General features: G+C 59.1%; 1 protein-coding gene and 1 long non-coding RNA gene across 4 annotated transcripts in view; both read right to left on the bottom strand.

The window, feature by feature from the left end:
• IFFO2 (intermediate filament family orphan 2) overlaps positions 1–20,936 on the bottom strand; it is a 46,183-nt gene that overhangs the window by 11,413 nt on the left and 13,834 nt on the right. For all 3 annotated transcript variants that reach the window (XM_081574947.1, XM_081574949.1, XM_081574950.1), the window contains exon 2: positions 1–61. In XM_081574947.1, coding sequence (XP_081431073.1) covers positions 1–61 — 61 coding nt within the window. The remainder of the gene's footprint in view (positions 62–20,936) is intronic.
• Positions 11,843–20,916, bottom strand: LOC145541529 (uncharacterized). The gene is made up of 2 exons (XR_014079089.1): positions 18,771–20,916; positions 11,843–12,594 (listed from the first exon to the last, which is right to left on the bottom strand). It is a non-coding gene; the product is annotated as an uncharacterized LOC145541529 (long non-coding RNA).

Raw genomic sequence — 20,936 nt, 5'->3', positions numbered from 1 at the left:
CTCCTGCAGCGTGTCCACCATGGTCTGCAGGTTCACGCGCTTGGCGAGCTCCTCCTCCCATCTGCAACAGCCAAGAGGGGCAGGTGGTTAGAGGGCGGCGTCCCCCAGGAAGTCCACCCCCAGGCACAACGCCAGCACCCACCCTGGATCGCCCCCGCGCTGGCTGAGCAAGGTGCAGCAGGGACTCCACCCCTGCCTGTGTCCCGGAGCTCCCAGGCTGGGGGTGGTGGGTTGAGGCATGATACCAGGGGACGAGTGCCAGGCTCCGGGCATGAGCGCAGCACCACTGGGAGACGGGGACGGGCGGGACGGGCGGGACCACCCCGCCCCTGTGCACACGCAGCGTGAGGTGCGGCACAAATGCTGCTGCTCCTTCCGTTTCTGTGAGACGCGGTATCAAGGCTGTTCTCAGCTGCCAGGCTATAGCCAGCACCACAGTCAGGCTCTCCTTTGCACCCACAAGAAACAAACTTTTTTGTGTGCCAACCATTGCAATCTCAGAGTCAATCTGTCCTGCAACCTACCCTACCCAACAAAAACATCTCCCACGTAGCTGTTATCATCCCTTTCTTACAGATGAGGAAACTGAGGCTCAGAGAGGTTAAATATCTTGCCCAAAGACACACAGCTAGTTAGGGGATGCGCCTGGACTTCAAACCCAGGTCTGTTTTATCACATTAAAGCAAAAAAGAAATATAAGTCTCACTTATTTAATGCCTGGGCTTCACTGGCGGCTCGGATGGTAAAGAACCGGCCTGCAATGAGGGAGATCTGGGTTCGATCCCTGGGTAGGGAAGATCCCCTGGAGGAGGGGAGGGCAACCACTCCAGTATTCTCGCCTGGAGAATCCCCATAGACAGAAGAGCCTGGTGGGCTACAGTCCATGGGGTCGCAGAGTCAGACACAAGCACATTTAATGCCTAAGAGAGGGTGAGGGCAGGCGAGGCCAAGACTCAGACTCAGGCTGGGGGCTCCAGGTTGGGTGCTGGTGACCCTGCCGGGCTCCCCGTGGACCGTGTACCCCGGGGGAGCTCTGACCCCCGTCCACACCCAGACAGCCCTGCTGCCCCAGAGGGCCGGGCCCTTCTCCACCCCGGGACAGACAGACTGGGGACTTCTCTCTTTCTTCACCCCGGGGCTGCCTCCCTACATGGCCTCAGAGCGGGCAGGTCTGGAAGCCTTGAGGATGCTGTCGGGGCCAGCTAAAAATAGGCCAGAGGGGAGGGATGGCTGAAGAGCGGGTTACGTCACTGGCTTTTGGAAACAAGAGAAAACGGATACTGTTTGCACACAGAGGAAAATTCCTCCTCTTTCCCACACGGGACACAGACGGCCCGGGCAGGCCCCCCAGAGGACACACATGCTCCTCCCTCCCGGCTTCACCAGCCCCAGCGGTGGCGGCCAGGCCTCGATTGGCCGGGGGCGGCAGAGTTCAGAACCCCGTGGGCAGCGGGGCTGGGTGGGCGTTCTGGTGTGGATAAGAGATACAGAGGAACCCAAGGAGGGGCAGGAAGAGAGTCTAAGAGCCTGACCTGGGTAGGATCGTCTCACAGAACCCTCCCATGGTACAAACGGAGACACCGAGGCCCTGTGTGTGAAAGGAATCTGCCCAGGGTCGCCCAGCATGTCGTGGGTGGGGCCCAGAGTCCAGGCCCAGGCACAGCTGGGGAACAGGAACCCCAGGTGGGAAGAAGCTCAAGGCTGCCCCAGCTCGCCCAGCCGCACAGGGCGTCTGGGGCTCCCCTCAAGGGAGGCCGAGGCCCGTAATACAGGGCCCGAGCTGAATCATCCCTCCTGGCCACGCTGTCCCGAGGCGGGCAGGGGACTGGCTTCCAAAGCCGCTGAGCAGAGCAGGGCCAAGGGAGGGCGCTGGCCGCAGCCTGGCCCCCAGGGCCGGCCTCGCTACTGCGTCCCTGCAGCAACAGCAAGATAAAGGGGGCGGCGAGGGATGAGATGCGAGCACCCAGGGGCATCTCACCCCCACACACACCAGCTTCTCAGAGGAGCCTCTGGGATGAGGCCAGCCCCCTCTCACTTTTCCTTTTCCTGGCAGCAACCTTCTCATGAGGAAGGTGGGGCAGCGGGTCAACAGACCCATTGAACAGACAGGAAAGGTGAGGCCCAGCAATTTGTCTCAGGTCAACCCAGAGCGAGAACACAAGCCACATCTTTGGATCCTGAGACACAGGAGTTGCAGTGGCAGCAACCACTGATTGGCGAGCACCACTCGAGTCCCCTGAGCTGGGCTCAGTGCCTTGGACACATCTCATTGGCTTTCATCTGACTTCTTAACCCTCTCCTGTAAAGACATTTTCCCCAAACCCATTTTGCAGATGAGAGAGCCAAGGTTCAGAGAGGTGTGACCTGTCCAAGGCCACACAACCAGTCAGCACGGATGGGACTCAAGTCAAGCCCACGCTCTCAAGCCTCCAGTTGCCAACTGGGATGAGCGTGGGTGTCACCTGGGACCGTGCACACGTGCAGAGTCGGTTCAGCAGGTCTGGGGTGGGGCTCGCTTCTCATGAGCTCCCCAGCAGAAGGCGCTTTGGTGACCCCCTTGCCTCGCTAAGCTGCACCCCAGGTGAGCTTGCACAAATGATTTCATTGGCCTTTCATTTCCAGAGCTGGATGGGTGGACGGCCGGTGCACCTGCCCCCAGGAGACCCAGGAAGGACCCCTGTGTGTTGACAGCAGCCGGCTTGACAGACTGAGCCCGCTGCCCATGCTGACCTCCCCTCCTGGCCCTCGGCGGGAAAGCTTGGCTGTGCCCGCTTCCATGTTGACAGTGCAGAAGAGCTTCGCCCTTCAGCTGCTCTGGCTGACGGGAGTGAGAGGATGGATGAGTGATGTTTCTTAAGGAGCCCCAGATGCCCTGCGTTCACAGCAACTCAGCCTAGGGGGAGAGAGCGCGAAGCTGAGCCAGGAACTGGTCAACCAAGTTGTGGGCTCTAGGACATTCCAAAACCGGCTTCCCAGGCCCGTCCCCTACCCTGACCTGGATCTGCCCACAGGAGCTCGGTTTCAGCAGGAGGGGAGTTTCAGGCATCGAGACCAACATAAGCAAAGACAGGCCAGCAGGAAGCCAGGGAGAAGCCAGCTGCCACCAAGAGGGGACACACCTACTGTGGGTCGGGGGCTGCTGAGCACACAGTGGGCTGTGACGCTGCAGAGAAACTGCCTCTCCATTTTACAGGTGGGAAAATGAAGGCCCAGCACACCCAGATAACTCTAGCCAAGGCCAGGACAGTCTGAATCACTTGGATCCATCCCTGCCCGCCCTGACCCACCAGCTCATAAAACTTCCAAACTCTTTTTTCTCTTGAAGGGAGTGGAGAGAAAGACATTTATTGGTCACTTTCTGGGTGGTGAACACCACGTCGGGCCTTCACATACACATAAAAGATAAACTATTACTTAATCCTCCCCTAAGGGTGGTCCCCACTTTGAGAACAGAAGAGACAGAATCAGATGTTCTTTCCCTCCACTTCAGCCTCCTGAAATCTATCCATTCTCCCAGGTCTGTCTCACATGTCATCTCTCCTCCAAACCAAGGCAGCCACTCCACTGTTTCCCCCTTGAGCCCAGGCTTGACCTGGCAGGCAGCAGGATGCCATCGGCCCCGGGCCGCTGGGCAGCGGCATCTCCCCCACAGAGCCAGCCCACGATGCCAGGGACAGTGGCAGGCCACCCTCCGTCTCCTCCACGCCGAGGCGTGCTCAGGCCCAGGTCTGGCTCACACCCCCACCAGCCCACGGGGACCTTCTCTGGCCCCCCGCATCCTCTCGCTCTCTCCCCACCTGCGGACGCCCTCCAGCCACAGCTCTCAAAGCGTTCTAGGCTGTGGATGCTCACGAAGCAGGCAGGATGGATGACGGCAGCGCTGCTGCTGGTGTGACCAGGCGGATAGGGCGCTGACAGTGCGCCCGGCACCACCCCCAGCTGCTCCACCGGCAGAGCCTGCCTGCAGCTTCACAGGAACCTCTAGGCCGGGTGAGATGATCTCCATGGGACTGATGAAAACACTGAAGTCCACAAGCATGAGGCACCTCCCCCCAAATCACACAGCGGGCCGGGGCGGGTGGGAAGGGGGAGGGTTCTATTTCATAGAAACAAGAGACTCAGAGAATTTCCAGAAATGAAGGCTGAAAGGGACCAGAGCCCACCTGGACCACACCTCTGAGCACACAGATAAGGAAAGTGAGGTGCAGGGTCACCCAGGACGTGGACAGCGGGGCACCCTCCCCTGCCCCGGTCAAAGGGCTTGGGTCTGAACCCAGCATCTGCTTCCAGCGCTCAGAGCCTCAGTCTTTCCATCTTTAAAGGAGACGGAGTGTGAGCCCAGCGTGCCCCAGGGACGCTCAAGAAGAGCCATTCTGGCCCCACATCTGGGCTCAGACCAGGGAGCCCACAGGTGTAGACGTGCGGGCAGACAGCACAGCCAGGGTCCTGCAGCATCCGCCTCCAGAGGCCTTGGGCACCCTGCGCCCGGCCTGTCAGGGCCCAGAGAGGGGAGATGCAGGTTCTAGGTGGGGAAGGGGGCACAGAGGACGCTGCAGGAGTCGGGTCTAAAGCGGGGGTCTGGCCCCTCCCCAGCCGTTCATGATGCCTATGCTCACTGCACTAAGCCCAGCCCCACTTGTAAGGAATCAGACAGCTGTTGAATGGATTTGTTGAATGAATGGATGGGCGACCCAAGTGGCAAGCGCCCTTCCCAGCCTCCTCAGTCTGAGCCCCAGCCTGGGGGCCTCGCCACTCAGCTCTGACCGTCCGCTTGGCTCCAGAGCCTCCCCCGGGAGAGGCCTCCCCCGCAGGGTGGCCGGCCAGGGCGGAAGCCAGCCGGGAGAAGGAGAAAGCATGTCTGTTCTGCTCCCCGCAGCTCCAGGCCGGGGCAAGAGAGCTGGGAGGTCAGGGTGGCGAGTGGAGGGAAGAGATGCCTCCCCCCAGGGTCCACACGGGCTCGGCCACCGTCTTAGCAGAAGGAGCGCACGTGTGCGGAGGGGGGCCGGGAGGGGGAGGCAGCCGCCCCCCCCCACCGAGCCTCCCCAGCCCCGGCCAGATGCGGTCGCCCGCATTCCCGCATTCCTGAGGAGCCACCGCTGGACCACGTGATGGACGGGAAGTCCTGGAAGGCCGCTGGGGGGAGGGGAGGCGCCACAGGGCCAGCCCCCCGCCCCCACCCCCCGCCAACAACAGGGCCAGGGTCTCTCCGCCCCCACGGGCTCAGGGTGACACACGGACCCTCAGGAAAGGGGCCACAAAGCCTGGCTTCGGAGGGGCGGAAGGCCGAGCTGAAGTCACCGGCAGAGGGACTGACTCACAGCTGCTTCACTTCCTGTTGGTCACAGAAAGAGGCTCCGGGGCTCCAGCTCCAGAGGAAAGCGGGTGCAGCCCCCACAAAACCATTGCAGTCCCGGGGACAGCCCAGGGGGGTTTCTGGGGAGAAAGTCCTGGAGACCCCGGGGCGGGGGGCGGCGGGAGACCGGGTTAGCATGCTGCCCCTGCTGCTCGCCAGCTGTGTCACTCTGGGCAAGCGAGCCACCCTCTCTGGGCCTGCGTTGCCTCGTCTGTGAGATGGGAAGCGCGGCGCTCTCTCTGAGGCTGTGAGAACACACGGGGTCCAGGGGTGTGGGTGCAAACGCCCAGCCCCTCCCCTGGCACACAGCACACCGCAGACACTCCGAGGCTCAACTCCCGACTGCAGGATCCCACGGCTGGCTCCAGCAGCCAGGCCTCCGGGGAGCTGGGAGGCGCCGCAGGAATGGTCCACACCTTGCCAGGGAGGGCGAGCCAGCGGCACGCCCGAGCCAGCTCACTCAGGTGATGGGAAGCAAGCTCAGGTGAGGCTGGGCCGGAGCCATCAGTGGAAAACTTCATTCGGGGCCAAGCGTGGGCCCTGCCTCCGGCGGTGGGCAGGTGGGCGGAAGGCAGTTTGCACCCAGGACCGGAGAGCTCACCCCAAAGCAGCTGGGTGCAGGCTGCCACGCAACTCTGGCCGGGGGCCTGCTGGAGCCATGCTGCCCACCTGCCCACCTGGCTGTGGGGCTCTGCACTGCCCACTCGCCCACAGACGTAGAGAGGCGCCCCTGCCCTCCCCACGCGGGGGTGCCTTGCCCCAGCCTTGCCGTGGAGCCAGGGCTCGACTGCCAGCTCCTCCTCTAGACTAACGTCTGAGCTGGAGGACCAGGCAGACCAGGGTGACCCTTCCTCAAATGCAGTTTTGCAGAAGCCAGTGGGCAACAGACCAGAGTGGGCGCTCAGCAGGCCCCTACCCACTGACTTCTACTGAGTCCCCTAGAGAGCTGGAAATTCACAACCGGGTCAACTGCCCCCTTCCGCGCCATGCTCCTTGTCCAAGACCACAAACAGTTCACGGCTGAGGCACAGAAAGAAATACAGGCGAGCAAGTGGGCGGCGAGAGCAGGGTGGGCAGCCCAGCACAGAGCGCTCGGGCCTCTGAGCCCGACTCCCTGCTCTCATCGCTGGACTACACCTTCTCTCTCCAGTAACCAGAGGGGCTGGCCCCCAGCCTGTGAGTGGACAGGCCCTCTGGCCCCCCGAGCCCTGCGCGCATGGGTACCTCCCAGCCCTGACGCGCCCACGCTCACCATCTCCTTCCCCGTGGACTCTGGCACGCCCATCGGCACCCAGCCCCTGATTCAGGGGAAGGGACGCCTCCCAGACGTGCCCATCGGAGGCCCAGCTGCCCAGCTGTACTCTGCTGCTCAGAGGAAACACAAATTAAATGCCAACTGATTGTCTCCGCGGAGGAGGTATTAATTTAATGTGAACACTTAACCAGGGCGGCCGATTCCATTACAGGCGGGCGGTAATGGCCCAGGAAGGCCGGAGCACAGGCTGTGAGCTGGTGATAGGCTGGGCTGAGCAGCCACGTTATCAAGTGTGTGCCTCTTCCCAGCAAGCTGGCACCACACACACGCGTGTGTGCGTGCACACAGACATACACACACGTGCATGCACTCGCTCTCAGCCTGAAACGGCAGCTGTCCCCAGGGCTTCCCAACAGAGCGGTCTGTGCAAGGCTACTCAGGGTGGGTGGGGGTCCAAGGTGCACTCGGGAGCACCCTGTGGAGGAGAGGGTTCTGGGCTAAAGGGGGCGGGAGATCCTAGTTCAAGTCCAGTTCTGTCGCTAATTCACTGCACGAACGCAGCAAGCCCTCCCTCCGCCAGGGCCTCTGGTCCATAATACGATCTCTGAGTCCCTCTAGATATGACACTCAGATGTGGCCCTTCCTCGGAGCCGGAAAGAGGAGACAGTCTCAGGGACATCGCCGCCACCCAGAGTTACCCTGGGTGATGGCATCAGGCCACTGGCCCCTGCCCTCAGCACCAGTGACCAGCAAGCCAGGAGTGGGGCGGCAGCATGCATTTTTAGAATTAATTTTTCTTGGAGAATAGCTGCTTTACAACGTCATGTTAGTGTCTCCCGCACAGCAGAGCGATTCAGCTGTCTGCATACAGAGGTCCCCTCCCTCCTGGACCTCCTTCCCATTCAGGTCACCACAGAGCGTTAAGCAGAGTTCCCTGCGCTGTATACACACTACCTCCTCATTAGTTATCTGTTTCACTCATAGCGTCAGTAGTGTTTGGGCTTCCCTGGTGGCTCAGGGATAAAGAATCCGGGAGGCCCGGGTTCCATCCCTGGGTGGGGAAGATCCCCTGGAGGAGGAAATGGCAACCCACTCCAGTATTCTTGCCTGGAGAATCCCATGGGCAGAGGAGCCCGGCGGGCTCCAGTCTGTGGGGTCACAAAGAGCCGGACACGACTGAGTGACTGAGCCCTTAGCACATGCACACACAGATACTGCATACGTGTGGATCCCAGTCTCCCAGTTCCTCCCACCCCCCTTTTCCCCTTTGGTATCCATATATTTGTTCTATGTGTGCCTATTTCTGCCTTGCAAATAAGATCATTTATACCATTTTTCTAGAGTCCACATATATGTGCTAATATACAATACTTGTTTCTCTTTCTGTGCATTGATTCAGCCTTTGTCCACTCATTCGTTCCATGATCGGTTCTGGAGTGTGTGCCATGAGCTGCTCAGGCCCAGTAGAATCAAAGGTGACATGAGTCTCCGAGATTCAATCTCTGACCAGGCCCTCTGAGAAGGGCAGCAAACTGAGAAAGCCGCCTGCCCCTGCAGGGTCCCCAGAGGGCCCGCTCATCCCTAGCTGGAAACCTCAGTCTCCTCCTCTGTGAAAAGGCGGCAGCAACCCTACCTTGCAGGATTCATGGATGTTAAAAGCGCTCAATTGGAGGTACACAGGCGCCCTTGCTGGACGAGGGCCATTCTCACCACTGGCGTGGCCCAGCCTGCCCCTGTCTGGGACAGGCAGCGACAGGTGGGTGTGTAAGGCCCGGACCACCCAAGCAGGGACACATCTCCCTCCTGCCCTGACCCTCTGCGGATCTAGAAGCAACTGAGAGGGGCTGGCAAGTGCATTTTCCCAGCCAGGCGGTGAAAGCAAGCCCGGCCAACAGACTGCAGGGCCGAGCTGCGTGGAGTCATTCCCACTCTCCCTGCCTGTTCTGGTGACCACGGCCACCCTTTACCGGGTGGCCAGCAGGCCTCCGGGGTGCTCCATGGGGAGTCACCGGGCCTTGAGAAGGGGGGAGGAAAACAGCCCCTCGGGCAACGAGGCAGCCAGTGTCACTGCAAGCAACCGGGTACCTGGTCCTTTCTCTCTCTTTAAAAAAAAAAAAATTTATTTATTTGATTGCACCAGGTCTTAGTTGTAACATGCAGGATGTTCAGTTTCAGCACGTGAACTCGGAGTTGCAGCACATGAGATCTAGTTCCCTGGCCAGGGATCGAACCCAGGCCCCCTGCATTGGGAGCACGGAGTCTTAGCCACTGGACCCCCAGGAAAGTCCCAGTGTATCGGCCCTGTCTCTGCCCAGACTTACTGTGTGATCTTGGGCAAGTCCCTTCTCTAGAATACTTTCCCATTCTTAATGCAATGGTGTCAGATTGGATAAGTTCAAAGGGCCCCCCAGTCAGGCCAAGAAACAACTTCCACAGTGCCCAGACAGACATCCCATGCCATCAGGAAAGCTATCTGATGAACCACAGAGAGTTCATCTGGGACATGATGGGACAGCTGGGACGTCAGCCTTTTGCTTCAAACCAGTGTGTGCGGCAGAGAGGGAGGCAGGGGTCCTGCAATCAGAGGTCCTGGGTCAAACCCCAGCTATATACACACCTCACCCCTCTGTGACCTGGCACAGGCTGCCAACCCTCTCTGAGCTTTGCTAAGACCACTCACCTCACAGGGCTTTTTGCGACTAGTCAACGGACCCGTGACAACAGGTGCAGTCAGCGGCTTCACCCTCGTGACCTCCCAGCTGCCAGTGGTCAGAAAGACTGGGAGCATGGTCCCAGGCCACACTGCAAGTGACAGGGCCGGACCCGAATCCCAGACTGGCTGACCCCACAGCCTCTATGCCGCCGTAATCATCACGTGGATGCGATGGGGAGAATGAGCTAGACGCCGCCGTCACCTGGCTGGGGAACGGGGACACACAGGGGGAGGGGCGGCCGAGGGAATAGAGCCAGATGCTGACACCGCTGCTTCCACGGCCAGCAAAACCCAGCCAGCGTCCTGCTCCTGCCCTCCTCACCCCTCCACGGGCCCCAGGAAGGAACAGGTACTGCTCAGGCTTAGAGGTCTGTCCTGACAAGGACCACCATGTCAGCAGGCAAGGCTAAGGCAGGAGGGGTCCTCTGGTCTCGTGGGGTCACCCCGGCAGGCACTGAAGGTCATTCTCCCAGGCCCAGACACCCCTGCTCATGTGCCCCCAAGCCCGTCTCAGGCTCCAGCTGTTTACCCCAGCCTTCCGTTCCAGTTACCCGGCGTGGCCAGTTACCCAGTGGCCAGCGTCACTCCTGCTTTGGTGCCATTTATTGAGAGCCCCTTTGGAGACCCAGCAGCTCTGTGGATGCCCATCACCCAGAGCTGGGGGTTTGGAGGCAGTGCCCTCCTTCCAGCACCTCTGTCTACAAACCACACCAAGTGGCACCGACCCCCTCCCCCAAACCAAGCAGGTTGCTATGAGAGTGGCTCAGTGAGCATCTCTTGGGGAGGAGGAATCTGCTTCCCAAATCGCAGGCCACCGTCAAGTTTCTGGGACACCATTTCCAGCCTCTTCCAGGCTTGCAACACCTTCATCACCTCCTCCAGGAAGCCCTTCAGGACTTCCCCAGAATGAGTCGCTACACCCATCTAAGTGTCTCCAGCCCTGGCACGTGCCTTCCTCACAACATCTGGGGTATTGTAAGTGTTCACTTCTCTGCCTGTCTCATCAGACTCTGTTCTCCTGGAGAAAGGGAGGACTGGCTTTCACTGTAAAATGCTTATTTTGTGCTAGACTAGTCACTTTCCTCCCACCCTAGCTCTGTGAGGCAGGCGTTACCCTTCCCACTCTACAGGTGAGTAAACTGAGGCCCAGGGGAACTGCCTTGCTCCAGCTCAGGCCCCGGTCCATCTGACTCCCATGTCTGAGCAGCCTGGCAGTGGTAAGAATGTTCCACTGGTTCTATAAACCCCACTCCCTACCGTGTCCCCCAGCACACTGCTCGGGAGACACCCCCAAATGACCTTGCCCTGGTCAGCACTGGTGTGCAACCCTGGGTCACGGCTACTGACTTGGAAGCCGGCCGCTTAGCCTGTTGACCCACTTCCTGGGCCCCCGGGTGGAGAAAGGCCCACCTCCACCGGCCAAGACAGACCTGCCCACAGCCTGCCGCCCATCCCACCCCCACAGCCGGCTGGAGCAAAGCCCCGAACCTGCCGTGCGCCTGGTTCCCGTCTTTAAGGCAGGGGCTAGCGGGAGCAGCTGACTTGCGGGAATGGTATATTAAATGAGTCAGCATCCGCTACGCGCTTAGCCCAGAGCTCTGCTCCCACTAAATGCTCAATGGATGGACACTGATTAGCCGCGGAACGTGGTCTCTACGTTGTCTCTCCTGCCGTGGAGAATGGCCGGCTCAGCCCGGGGTGGCACGTCTGCTGGGTGGGGGTGGCCAGGGCCCCGGGCACCAGGCAGGATCCCCAGGCACCAAACCAGACTCCCCGCTCTCAACGCCCGGTGACATGCGGCACCGTCAAACAAGCCTTTGGGGCCTTGCCTCATCTCAGAAGGATGTCTCACTGCCCTCGTGCCCAAGCTAGTGCCACACCCTTGTGCTGGCACGAGACAGGCACCGAGGACGCCCCGGCGAGCGGGTGTGGGTGCTTCTGTGAAGCCCAACACGGCAGCCTCAGCGTCTGCTGCAGCCCAACCCCTCCCGCTGTTGGCTTAGATTCCATCTCCTTTTCCCCACGACAGATTCAACAAACACTTCCCAAGTGCCCACTTAGGAGCACAGGACTGAATTAAAAGGACCCTCCTCCCCCTGCAAGAGGAGCGAGGAGTCTCGGGGCTCCCCCCAGGCGGGACCTCAGTCCCGACCCCCAGTCGTGGGTCCTCAGTCCCCCCCAACCCATCAGGGCTGGAAGATCTGGGCACTGCTGCCTCATGCCCTGAGAGAGGGGACGGAAGGGGGTGCGCATCCCGGGCTCTTGGAGAGGCATCTTCGCTCTGCCCGTGAGTGAAGGGGCCCCATCTGGGTGGCCCCTGCCCACTGGTACCCAGGGCAGGAGGGAGGAAGGCAAGGGTCCCCACACACTGAAGACACCAGTGGTCTCTCGAGAGACAGAGACTTGCAGCTGGGGACAGGGATGGGAGGGAGACGTGTCCCTACCCCCTTCCATACCTTTTTCTTTAACCATAGTAAAATGCTCAGGAAATTTACCATCCTAACCATTTTCTAAAATTGTATTTCTTTCTTTCGGCTGCTCTGGGTCTTGGCCGCGGCGTGGGCTTTTCTCTAGCTGCAGTGAGTGGGGACTACTCTCCAGCTGTGGTGCTCCGCCTTCTCACTGCAGTGGCTTCTCTTGGTGTGGAGCACGGGCTTATCTGCTCTGAGGCAGGTGGGGTCTTCCCGGACTAGGGATCGAACCCGTGTCTCCTGTATTGGCAGGCGAGTTCTTTACCACTGAGCCACCAGGGAAGCCCCCATCTTAATCACTGTTCAGTGAACAGTTCAGTGGCATTAAGCGCATTCCCACTGCAGTGTACCAATCACCCTCACCCCTCTCCAGACCTCTTCATCTTGCAAAATCGAAATTCTGCCCCCATCAAACAATAACTCCCCGGCCCCCTCCCCCAGCCCCTGGCAACCACCATTCTCCTTCCTGTCTCCAGGAGTCTGACGGCCCTAAGTCCTTCACGTAAGTGGAATCATACGGTATTTCTTTCGTGACCAGCTTATTGCACTTAGCATAATGTCCTCAAGGTTCATCTCTGCTGTAGCATGGGTCTGAATTTCTTCTCCTGTATCTTTTAAACTTTCAATCACGTAATGCGTCAACTGGTCAAGAAAATCAAAGTCACTAAGACAAAAATACCTGCTTGTTTTCCCTTTGTTTTAAATTGCCCAAGTATTTTACAATGACTACACAAGAAACTGGAGAAGGAAATGGCAGCCCACTCCAGTGTTCTTGCCTGGAGAATCCCAGGGACGGCGAAGCCTGGTGGGCTGCCGTCTATGGGGTCGCACAGAGTCGGACACGACTGACGCGACTTAGCAGCAGCAGCAGCACACAAGAAACAGAAGGAAAAAAAAATCAGGTAAGCCAACCGACAAAAAGCCAAGAAATGTATGCTTTTCCCACTTAACAACATACAGCAAGCACCCTTCTCAGCAGGTAATACAGTGGGTGACTGTGTACCTCCTGGGTCCTGCATCTTGGTACACACATATTTGCATATTTGTCCAGTTATCTCCATGGAGTGGGTTGCTGGGTCAAGGGTTCCAGTGCAGAAAACACTTCTCTGCCCCTCAAAAGTGCCGGGTGTGACAAGGCTGTTCTCTCACGGGGCTCAGCAGCTGCCCATGGAGCCAAGGAAAAGCTGGGTCCTCACCCCAGCTCAGCAGCAAGACTGTTTTGTGCCTCAGTTTCCTGATTAGTCAGATAGTCCAAAGGTTGCCTCTCCACTGGATGGAGGAAGACGTCATCGTAGATACTGTCCTTCCTCACCCTCATTGGGGTGGTACCCTGCCTTCACCAAGGAGCAAGGGCTGGGCGATCAGGCTTGTATGAGAAACAGGCCCCATCACCTCTCTTCCAAAAGGGCAGACGTTCCAACCTCGTGTGTGATGAGCCCCGGAGCAAGTGGCCACATGCTAGGGTGGGGCAAGACATGCCCCCTGGCGCCTCCAGCCCCAGGCGTGCCATGCTGCATCATACCGCAAAGCCTTTCCTGTGCCCTGTGCCCTCTGCCGGGAAGCCTCCCTCTACACGCCCACCTCGTCATTTGCCAACTTCAGGACTCAGTTTATATACCCCCTCCTCCAGGAAGCCTTCCTTGGCTCCTTGGTCAGGATCAAGTGCCCCTCATCTGTGTTCCAGAGACACTGGTCACTCGCTACTGAGGTTGTCTCTCTACCTGTTGGTTTCCCCTACTGAACTCAGCCTTTGTAAGATGAGAGTCATCTCTGGCTCCCAGCTGCAAGCCCAGAGTGCAGCATGGAGCCCGGCACACAGCAGGCAGCAGATAAATGTTTGCTGGATAAAGGGCCCCCGGAAAGGTCACCTCCAGGGCCTTCCCTAAGAGGCCCACTCTGGAGTCGGTGCAGCACCTACTCAGTGGGGCCCTGGACACAACTGCCCTGCCCGCCCCCCACCCCCCAGCCTCAGTTTCCCCACACAATTCCGCAGTCCCCCCACTCTCCTGCTCTCCCCCAGCGGTCCTCCTCCCTCGCCGGGACGCCGGGCCCACCTCTCACGGGGCAGACGGCGGGCAGGTTAGCGCTCACAGCTCTCCATCCCTAGGACTTGGCCTCTCTGCCCGGGCCTGGCAGGGCGGACCCCCACCCAGCCCCCTTCCCTAGGGTCAGCAGCTCTCAACCTCGGGGACTCCATCTCTTGTTCAAGTCCAGGAGCCAGGAGGGGATCCGGGCACCCAGACCAAGGAGGGGGAGGCCTCGGGGGTCTGTGACCGGGAGGCTAGGGGAGCCCCACCCAAGGACGTGTTTATAGCTTGGAGGGAAAACAGCAACTCCCAAGGCTATTTTGGAAACCTAATGTGCACTTTGGGTCTCTCTGTTGTTTATGTCGGGTGACCGTGCCGCCCTGCAGGTAAATGCACGGCCCCGCGGGTCTGCAGCTCAAGGCCATCACCCCGCCAGGCCCACATCACTACTCACTCCACGCCGAGCACACTCGTACCGGCGAGGGGCTGGCAGCCCAGCGGAGCGCAGGAGGCAGAGGCTGGCACACACCCCATTCTGGGTTCAAACCAAGGCCTTGCAGCCGTGAGCAAGCTGCCCCTCTGGGCCTCGGTGCCCTCTTCTGTGAAACGGGAAGGAATGACCCCCTCTTGGATAAAATGAGGGCTGGAAAGCATGAACAGGCTCCGGGTGTGATCAAAAAACACAAATGAAGAGCATGGTCCCCAGGACTCAGAACGGGAACGTACAGAAGCCCAGGCCATGTGCACATGAGGAGCCCGAAGCTCAGAGGGGTGCAGCGGCGTACCCAAGGTCACACTGCCAGGCAGTGGCGGGAGGGTGCTGGAACCCAGAACCTGCGCTTCCTGCCAGGGCCCTGCTGAGGGGAGGACAGTCCCGAGTAGTCCCCAGGGAGGGAGGAAGGACGAGTGACAAGGACCCAGGGAACCAAGCACAGGCACTCGTGTGGCTGGCGCAATAGTGGACGGAGTGCGGCCCACCACCCGGCCCTCCCTGCGGGGCGGTGTCCTCGTCACAGCTGCCCAGGAAGGCTGCGAGCACAAGCGGGACAGGCGATGAGACCGGGGCCCCTGCGCCGCGCGGGATCAGTGACTACACACAGCTCCAGGGGACGGACTCCCGACTTAACACCAGCCGCCAGCCACCATGCAGCCCTGACATTCAGCTGGTTTTCTTTTGACTGCCCTGTTCAGCATAAGAGATCTCAGTTCCCCGGACAGAGACTGAATCTCCTGCAGGAGAAGCTCGGAGTCTTAACCACTGGGCCACCAGGGAAGTCCCCCTGACATTCAACTTGATGCGAACCAGTGTGTAGGACACTGGGGCTCCCCCAACACACACACACACACAGACACACACAGAGCATTCCTCCCACCCATCCACAGGGCTGGGGTTTGCCTCTCAGAGGAGAGAGAGAGGTCAAAAAGAGCGGAGAAGCTTCTGCGACAGTAACACCCCAGCTCAGCACCTTATAGGAGCCGCCAGCTTCCTCATCCCCATTCTGCCGATGGGGACACTGAGGCTCAGAGAGGTAAGGTGACTTGTCCAGGTCTCATAATCGTAATAGTTAGCAATACGAAGTGTTAGGATGTGACGGGCACTATCAACCCATATAATCCTCACAAGAGCCTTATGAGGTAGATACTACTAAGTATGCCCATTTTACAGATGAGGAAACTGAGGCACAGGGAAGTGAAGCCAGGTGTGCAAGGTCACAGAGCTCAGAAGTGCTCCAGGCAGTCTGGCTCCAGCCCAAACTCATACCCACCAGACGCACCCGCCTCTGCTCGCATGTGGAGCAGCAGATGCTGGGAGAGAACACAGGTCTCTCTGATCCCAGGGTCCAGGTGCCCTTCTCTGGGCCACATGGCCTCATGATGAGAAGGAGACGGGCCGGCAGTGGTACCTCCATCTCTCAGGGGTCAGTGAGTGAGTGTGAGCGCTCAGTCATGGCCGACTCTTTGTGACCCCGCGGACTGTGGCCCACCAGGCTGCTCTGTCCCTGGAATTCTCCAGGCAAGAATACTGGAGTGGGTTGCCATGCCTTCCTCCAGGGGATCTCCCCAACCCTGGGATTGAACTCGCATCTCTTGTGTCTCCTTCATTGGCAGGTGGGTCCTCTACCGCTAGTGGGAAGGCCCCCCAGGAGTCAGAATGGATCCTAAATGGCATCCCCTCCAAACTGTAAGAGCGAAGCAGAGGCCCCCACCCTGGGCCCCGCTGGGTCCTGACAGAGTGGCCCCTGAAGTAAGGGTCTCCTAGACCTAGCCCAGCCCCCAGGACCCTCAGATGGGCAGGGCTAAAGAGCCTCCAGTCCCCCAAGCTGCCCAAATCCTGCCTGGTGCCCAGCCCAGCGGGGAGGCAGAGGGTCACCAATCCCAGCCCTACCAAGGGACCAGCAGAGATTCCGTTCTCAACTCAAACCCATCTGGGGCGTCTGTTCCCCCCAAGACTTGGTCCTCCAGCCACACGATGCCTGGACTCAATAAGAAGCCAAGAAGGAGATGGTCCAAGGCTGAGGGACGGGAAACAGCAGCCTGGGGGTGGGGTGGAGAGGAGACCCCTCACACAGCCGCACTGCTGCCCCTTATCTCAAACCCTGATGTCAACAGACAGACTCAGCCACGCCCCAGCGGGTGGCCTGGTGAAAGTGACTCTGCTTCTTGGAGCCTCAGTTTCCTCATCTATAAAATGGGGTAACAACAGTGCCTCCCTCACCGGGTTGTGAAGATATACAAGATCATCAACACCACATCTCAAGCTACTTCTCACCTTAGCAAGCAGACCTCCATTCCAGCTGCTGGGGATGGTGGAGGGGGGTTGTTATTTCAGGGTCCAGGGTTCTGGGCTTGACTGAGATGCACCATTCTGCCCCTCAGAGGCTTCATTCTCTGGGTCCTTCTCCCCAGTGCTGGGGCTGGGGCACCGTCTGGTATCCAAGTACCCACCACATGCAGGCCCTCAACCCCTGTTTACACGCTGGATGAACGAAGAAGCCTGTGGGCTGGGGCCCCACGGGCAGCAGCACCCAGGCCTGGGTGTGCAGGCCTGCATCCCGCTCCACCTGCATCCCAGACGGTCCCGGGACCCATTTGCACAAGGAAGCTCTGACCACCCGTGGGTGCTCAGGCTCTGCCACCGCCCCCCCACCCCCCGGGGCAGCCTGCCAGGGGTGGGCCCTTTCCCAACCTGCCGGCCTCCCAGGGACAGACGGCAGGTCCACGCCCACCCCAGCAGGCCCACAAAGGCAGCAGGCGGCTTCCTCCTGGTGACTTGGCCTTGGGACAGATGGATCTTGGTGTGACGTCTGCCAAGCCAGATGGCCTGGCTGCTTTAAGGGGCCAGGACATCAGCTGAGAGTCCTGCCCCAGCAGGCAGGGCTCTTAACCCCTTCCTGCCCCGGCCACGGGAGTCAGCGTCCCCCTGACCCCTAATCACTGTCCATAACAGTCAGGGCTCCTGCCCTCCACCCTCAGAGGTGAGGGGCCTCCCAGGAAGAGGCTCACTTAACGGGAGTCAGAGAGGCCGTGGAGTGAAAGGGAGCCACAGGGCAGATGGCAACGAAGGAGGTCCCACCGCTCGGCTCAGAGGCAGGCCTGGCCCACCAGGAGTCTGCCAACCCAGAGGGCGGGCAGAAGGGTGCTGGATCCTGGCTGGGGAGCCCTGTGGAGCCAGCTGCCATGCTTCCAGGACGCCCATCCGGGCAGAGACTGCGAGGTCCGAAGGCTGTCAGCTACCTTTATCAGGTGGAAAAACCCACTCCCCAACCCAATCGCCTAGAAACAGCACTAGTCTGAGAAGGAGGAGACTTGACCCCAGCAGTCTGACCGAACGGCTGCAGATATGCTGCTCAGCCTCTCTGAGACTCAGTCTCCCCATCAGGAAAGGTGGGCCTGGGAGATCCCTGGGCTCCAGGGCCACTTTCCGCTCAGAGGGCTCGATGACTCCAGGAGAAGGAATGTGCCTCCTCCCCTCCCCACCCCCAGGAACTCATGGACTCCTAGAGGGACCAGTCAGATCCTTTCTCCACCAAGAGCATGTCCCAACCACGACGGGAGCACGGGGATGAGTCAAGAGGACTTCAGGCAGCAAGAAGGGAAGCTTCTGGGATTCAGAGGGGGACTGATGCTGCCTGCAGAAGGTGGGGAGGGTCTTCACTAGGCAGTGCCCCACCCAATCCCCTACTAGACAGAAGGCTAAACAAGGGGAAATGCAGCACACAGGATCAGGGCCAGAGACCAGGAAGGGTTTCCCAACGGAAGAGGCTACAAGGATGCTACAAGGATGCGATTTCAGAAGATGCCTCGAGGGGAAGGCTCTGGAATGTCCTTCCCAGGCAGTAAAATCTCTAATGGCGTTTGCAGAGGTCCTACCCTCAAGGCAAGAGAGGAACAGATGACCGCTAGCGACCCTCTACAGACAGCAAGCCAGTCTCCACAGCAAAACAGGGCCTCAGAGTCTCTACACTTGGGTACCCAGCCAACCTGATGTTCCAAATGGACAACAGAGTCATCTCAGGGCACGGCACAGCCAGGTTCAGCTGCGGCCTGGGGTCTGCATGCCAGTCCAATGAGCATCTCAAGACAGAGGCTGCAGACGACTTGAGAAAAGCCCAAGAACCCATCAAAACAACTGAGGAGGGAAGGACAGGGCCAGAGGGCTGCCAGCCAGGAGTGGGGCCATCTGTCAGCACAGCAGAGATGCAAGAGCATGGGACTGGGGCCCACAGATGAGGCTCTGAGTCCCAAGTCTGCCACCAACGTTGGGTATAACTTTCAGCAAGTGACTACCCCTCTGAAAAGTGCGTGTTGGGCAGAAATCGAACATCTCTAAGGACTCTTGCTGCTGCTGCTGCTGCTGCTAAGTCGCTTCAGTCGTGTCTGAATCTGTGCGACCCCATAGACGGCAGCCCACCAGGCTCCCCCGTCCCTGGGATTCTCCAGGCAAGAACACTGGAGTGGGCTGCCATTTCCTTCTCCAATGCATGAAAGTGAAAAGTGAAAGTGAAGTTGCTCAGTCGTGTCCAACTCTTCGCGACCCCATGGGCTGTAGCCTACCAGGCCCTTCCATCCATGGGATTTTCCAGGCAAGAGTACTGGAGTGGGGTGCCATTGAACTCTTGCAGCTCTGACTTAACAGTCATTTAGTGAACTCCCTAGGGATAGGAGCCTGCCATCATCCCCAGGAGCCAAGCATACGGCCAAAAGCACAAGCACTCTAAAAATAGTGGATGGATGGATGAAGGGATGGATAAATAGAGAGGTAGATGGATGGAGGGAGGGAAGAAGGGATGTATGGATGAATGCAAGGATGGATGGATGGATGGATGGATGGATGAATAGAAAGACAGATGATGGATGGATGGATGGGAAAATATGGATGGATGGATGGAAGGGTGGGTGGATAGATGATGCAGTGGAGGAGTTCCTGAAAAAGAAGAGCAGAAGGTCTTCGGCGTCTGCTGGAACGATTCCTTTCTCTTGCCCTCAAGGCCTTCCTGGAACCACCTTCCCATGATACAGACCTCCCAGCATCCAACCCACCTTCTCTAATTTGTACACAGATGTACACACACCTACATACACACTTAAATATGCAACAGGCTCCAAGCACTGTGACCCAACTCTGAATCCTGAGAATAGAGGCTCTGGTTCCCAAAAGCCGTGAGACCTATCTGTTCCAGTGTTCCCCCGGGGGCGCCTCCACTTCCTGAAGCACCCTCCCAAAGCTGGGTCTGAAACAAGACTGGACAGTGGTGGAACCCCAGTGACAATCTTCTAAGACCCAAGTTCACATGCCGCCTCTGCCCCTTTTCTGGCCATGGCAAGTAACAAGTTGCTTCACCTGGCGAGACTTGGTTTCTCCATCTGTACAGTGGGCATAACCACATCTACCCTTCTAGAGTCTTGTGAGGTTTAAGAATCTCATGCAGTAAAAAAAAATGGCTCCGAAGTTTTAAACTGTATCAACCACACGGGATGCTCTCAGGGAACCATGAGGGGAATATTATGGGTTACGAGATCCTGGCTTCCTTCTGGGAGGAGGTGAGGATGAGCCGAGCCTCCCAGGGCCTCTCTGCTTGGGCCCTGTGACCCCTTCCACCTCGTTTCCCACCTTGGGGGTGGGTGATAGCAGGACTTAAACCAAGCAGAAGCCACAAAGCAGCCTTTGTCTCAGAGAAGAAACCCTAAACCGGCTGCCTTGACGTCAACCCTGGGAAACCAATGCCAGGACAGCCTTCAACATCACCCCTCTGCCAAGGTCTGGGAGTGAGGGCTTCACCCACAAGCCCTTGCAGAGATAGCCTAGAAACCATCTTCCCGTGGCTTTAAGAAAGAACAGCTGCCCCAGTGACCCCTGAGGTGCAAGACAGGACTTGACCCCTGCCCCCCGTATCTCAGGCCAAGGGCCGGGGCCAGGAACGTGTACCCATTCCTCAGCCTGGGAGACTGAGTCTGGGAGTCAGAGGCGGGAAGTATTCTAGAAGAGTCCACCAGGTTCAGGTTCAAATACTAGCTCTGCCCCCCACACGACGAGACCTCAGGACAGGGCTGAGACCTCCTGAGGCCGCCTCCGCATCAAGGGTGCTGGGACTTAGGAGGCAGGGACAGAGACAAACTCCCCGTTCAAGACCACCCTCTGACAAGGCCCCTGGGAGCCACAGGGTTCAGGCGACAGACCACACCGGCCGCAGCCTCAAGGGCCAGGTCTTGCCCTACAGTGACCCTCCGCCGACAGCCTGCTGGGGAGGACAGGGGATGTGACCTCCTCCTGGTCGGTCAAGCGGGCGGCTGGGCTGGGGAAGGAAGTGCTCTGAACACAAAGGCCATTCTGCAGCCGGAAGCGGGAGGGATGAGTCTGTGCTCATTGTGTGGGGCCCGGGGCTGGGGAGGCAGGGCCAGGTCAAGACAGAGGCACAGAGCGACAGCAGCTCAGGGGTCTGCGCCACACTTGGCCCTCGGTGTGCCCCATCTCACTGAAGCTTCATTACAACCATAAGCTAAGGCTGACAGCCCCATTTTACAGATGAGAAACCTGAGGCCTGGGGTGGTGATGCAAAACCCAGGTGGTCTCACTCCAGGACCAGAGCTCCCACCCAAGTGAAAGCCCTGATCGCAG

Source organism: Giraffa tippelskirchi, chromosome 3 (assembly GCF_054371585.1).
Source record: "Giraffa tippelskirchi isolate mGirTip1 chromosome 3, T2T-mGirTip1v1.2.pri, whole genome shotgun sequence".
NCBI lineage: Eukaryota > Metazoa > Chordata > Mammalia > Artiodactyla > Giraffidae > Giraffa > Giraffa tippelskirchi.
Note: the sequence above shows the minus strand (reverse complement) of the source record. Positions and strands in the feature narration are given on the sequence as shown.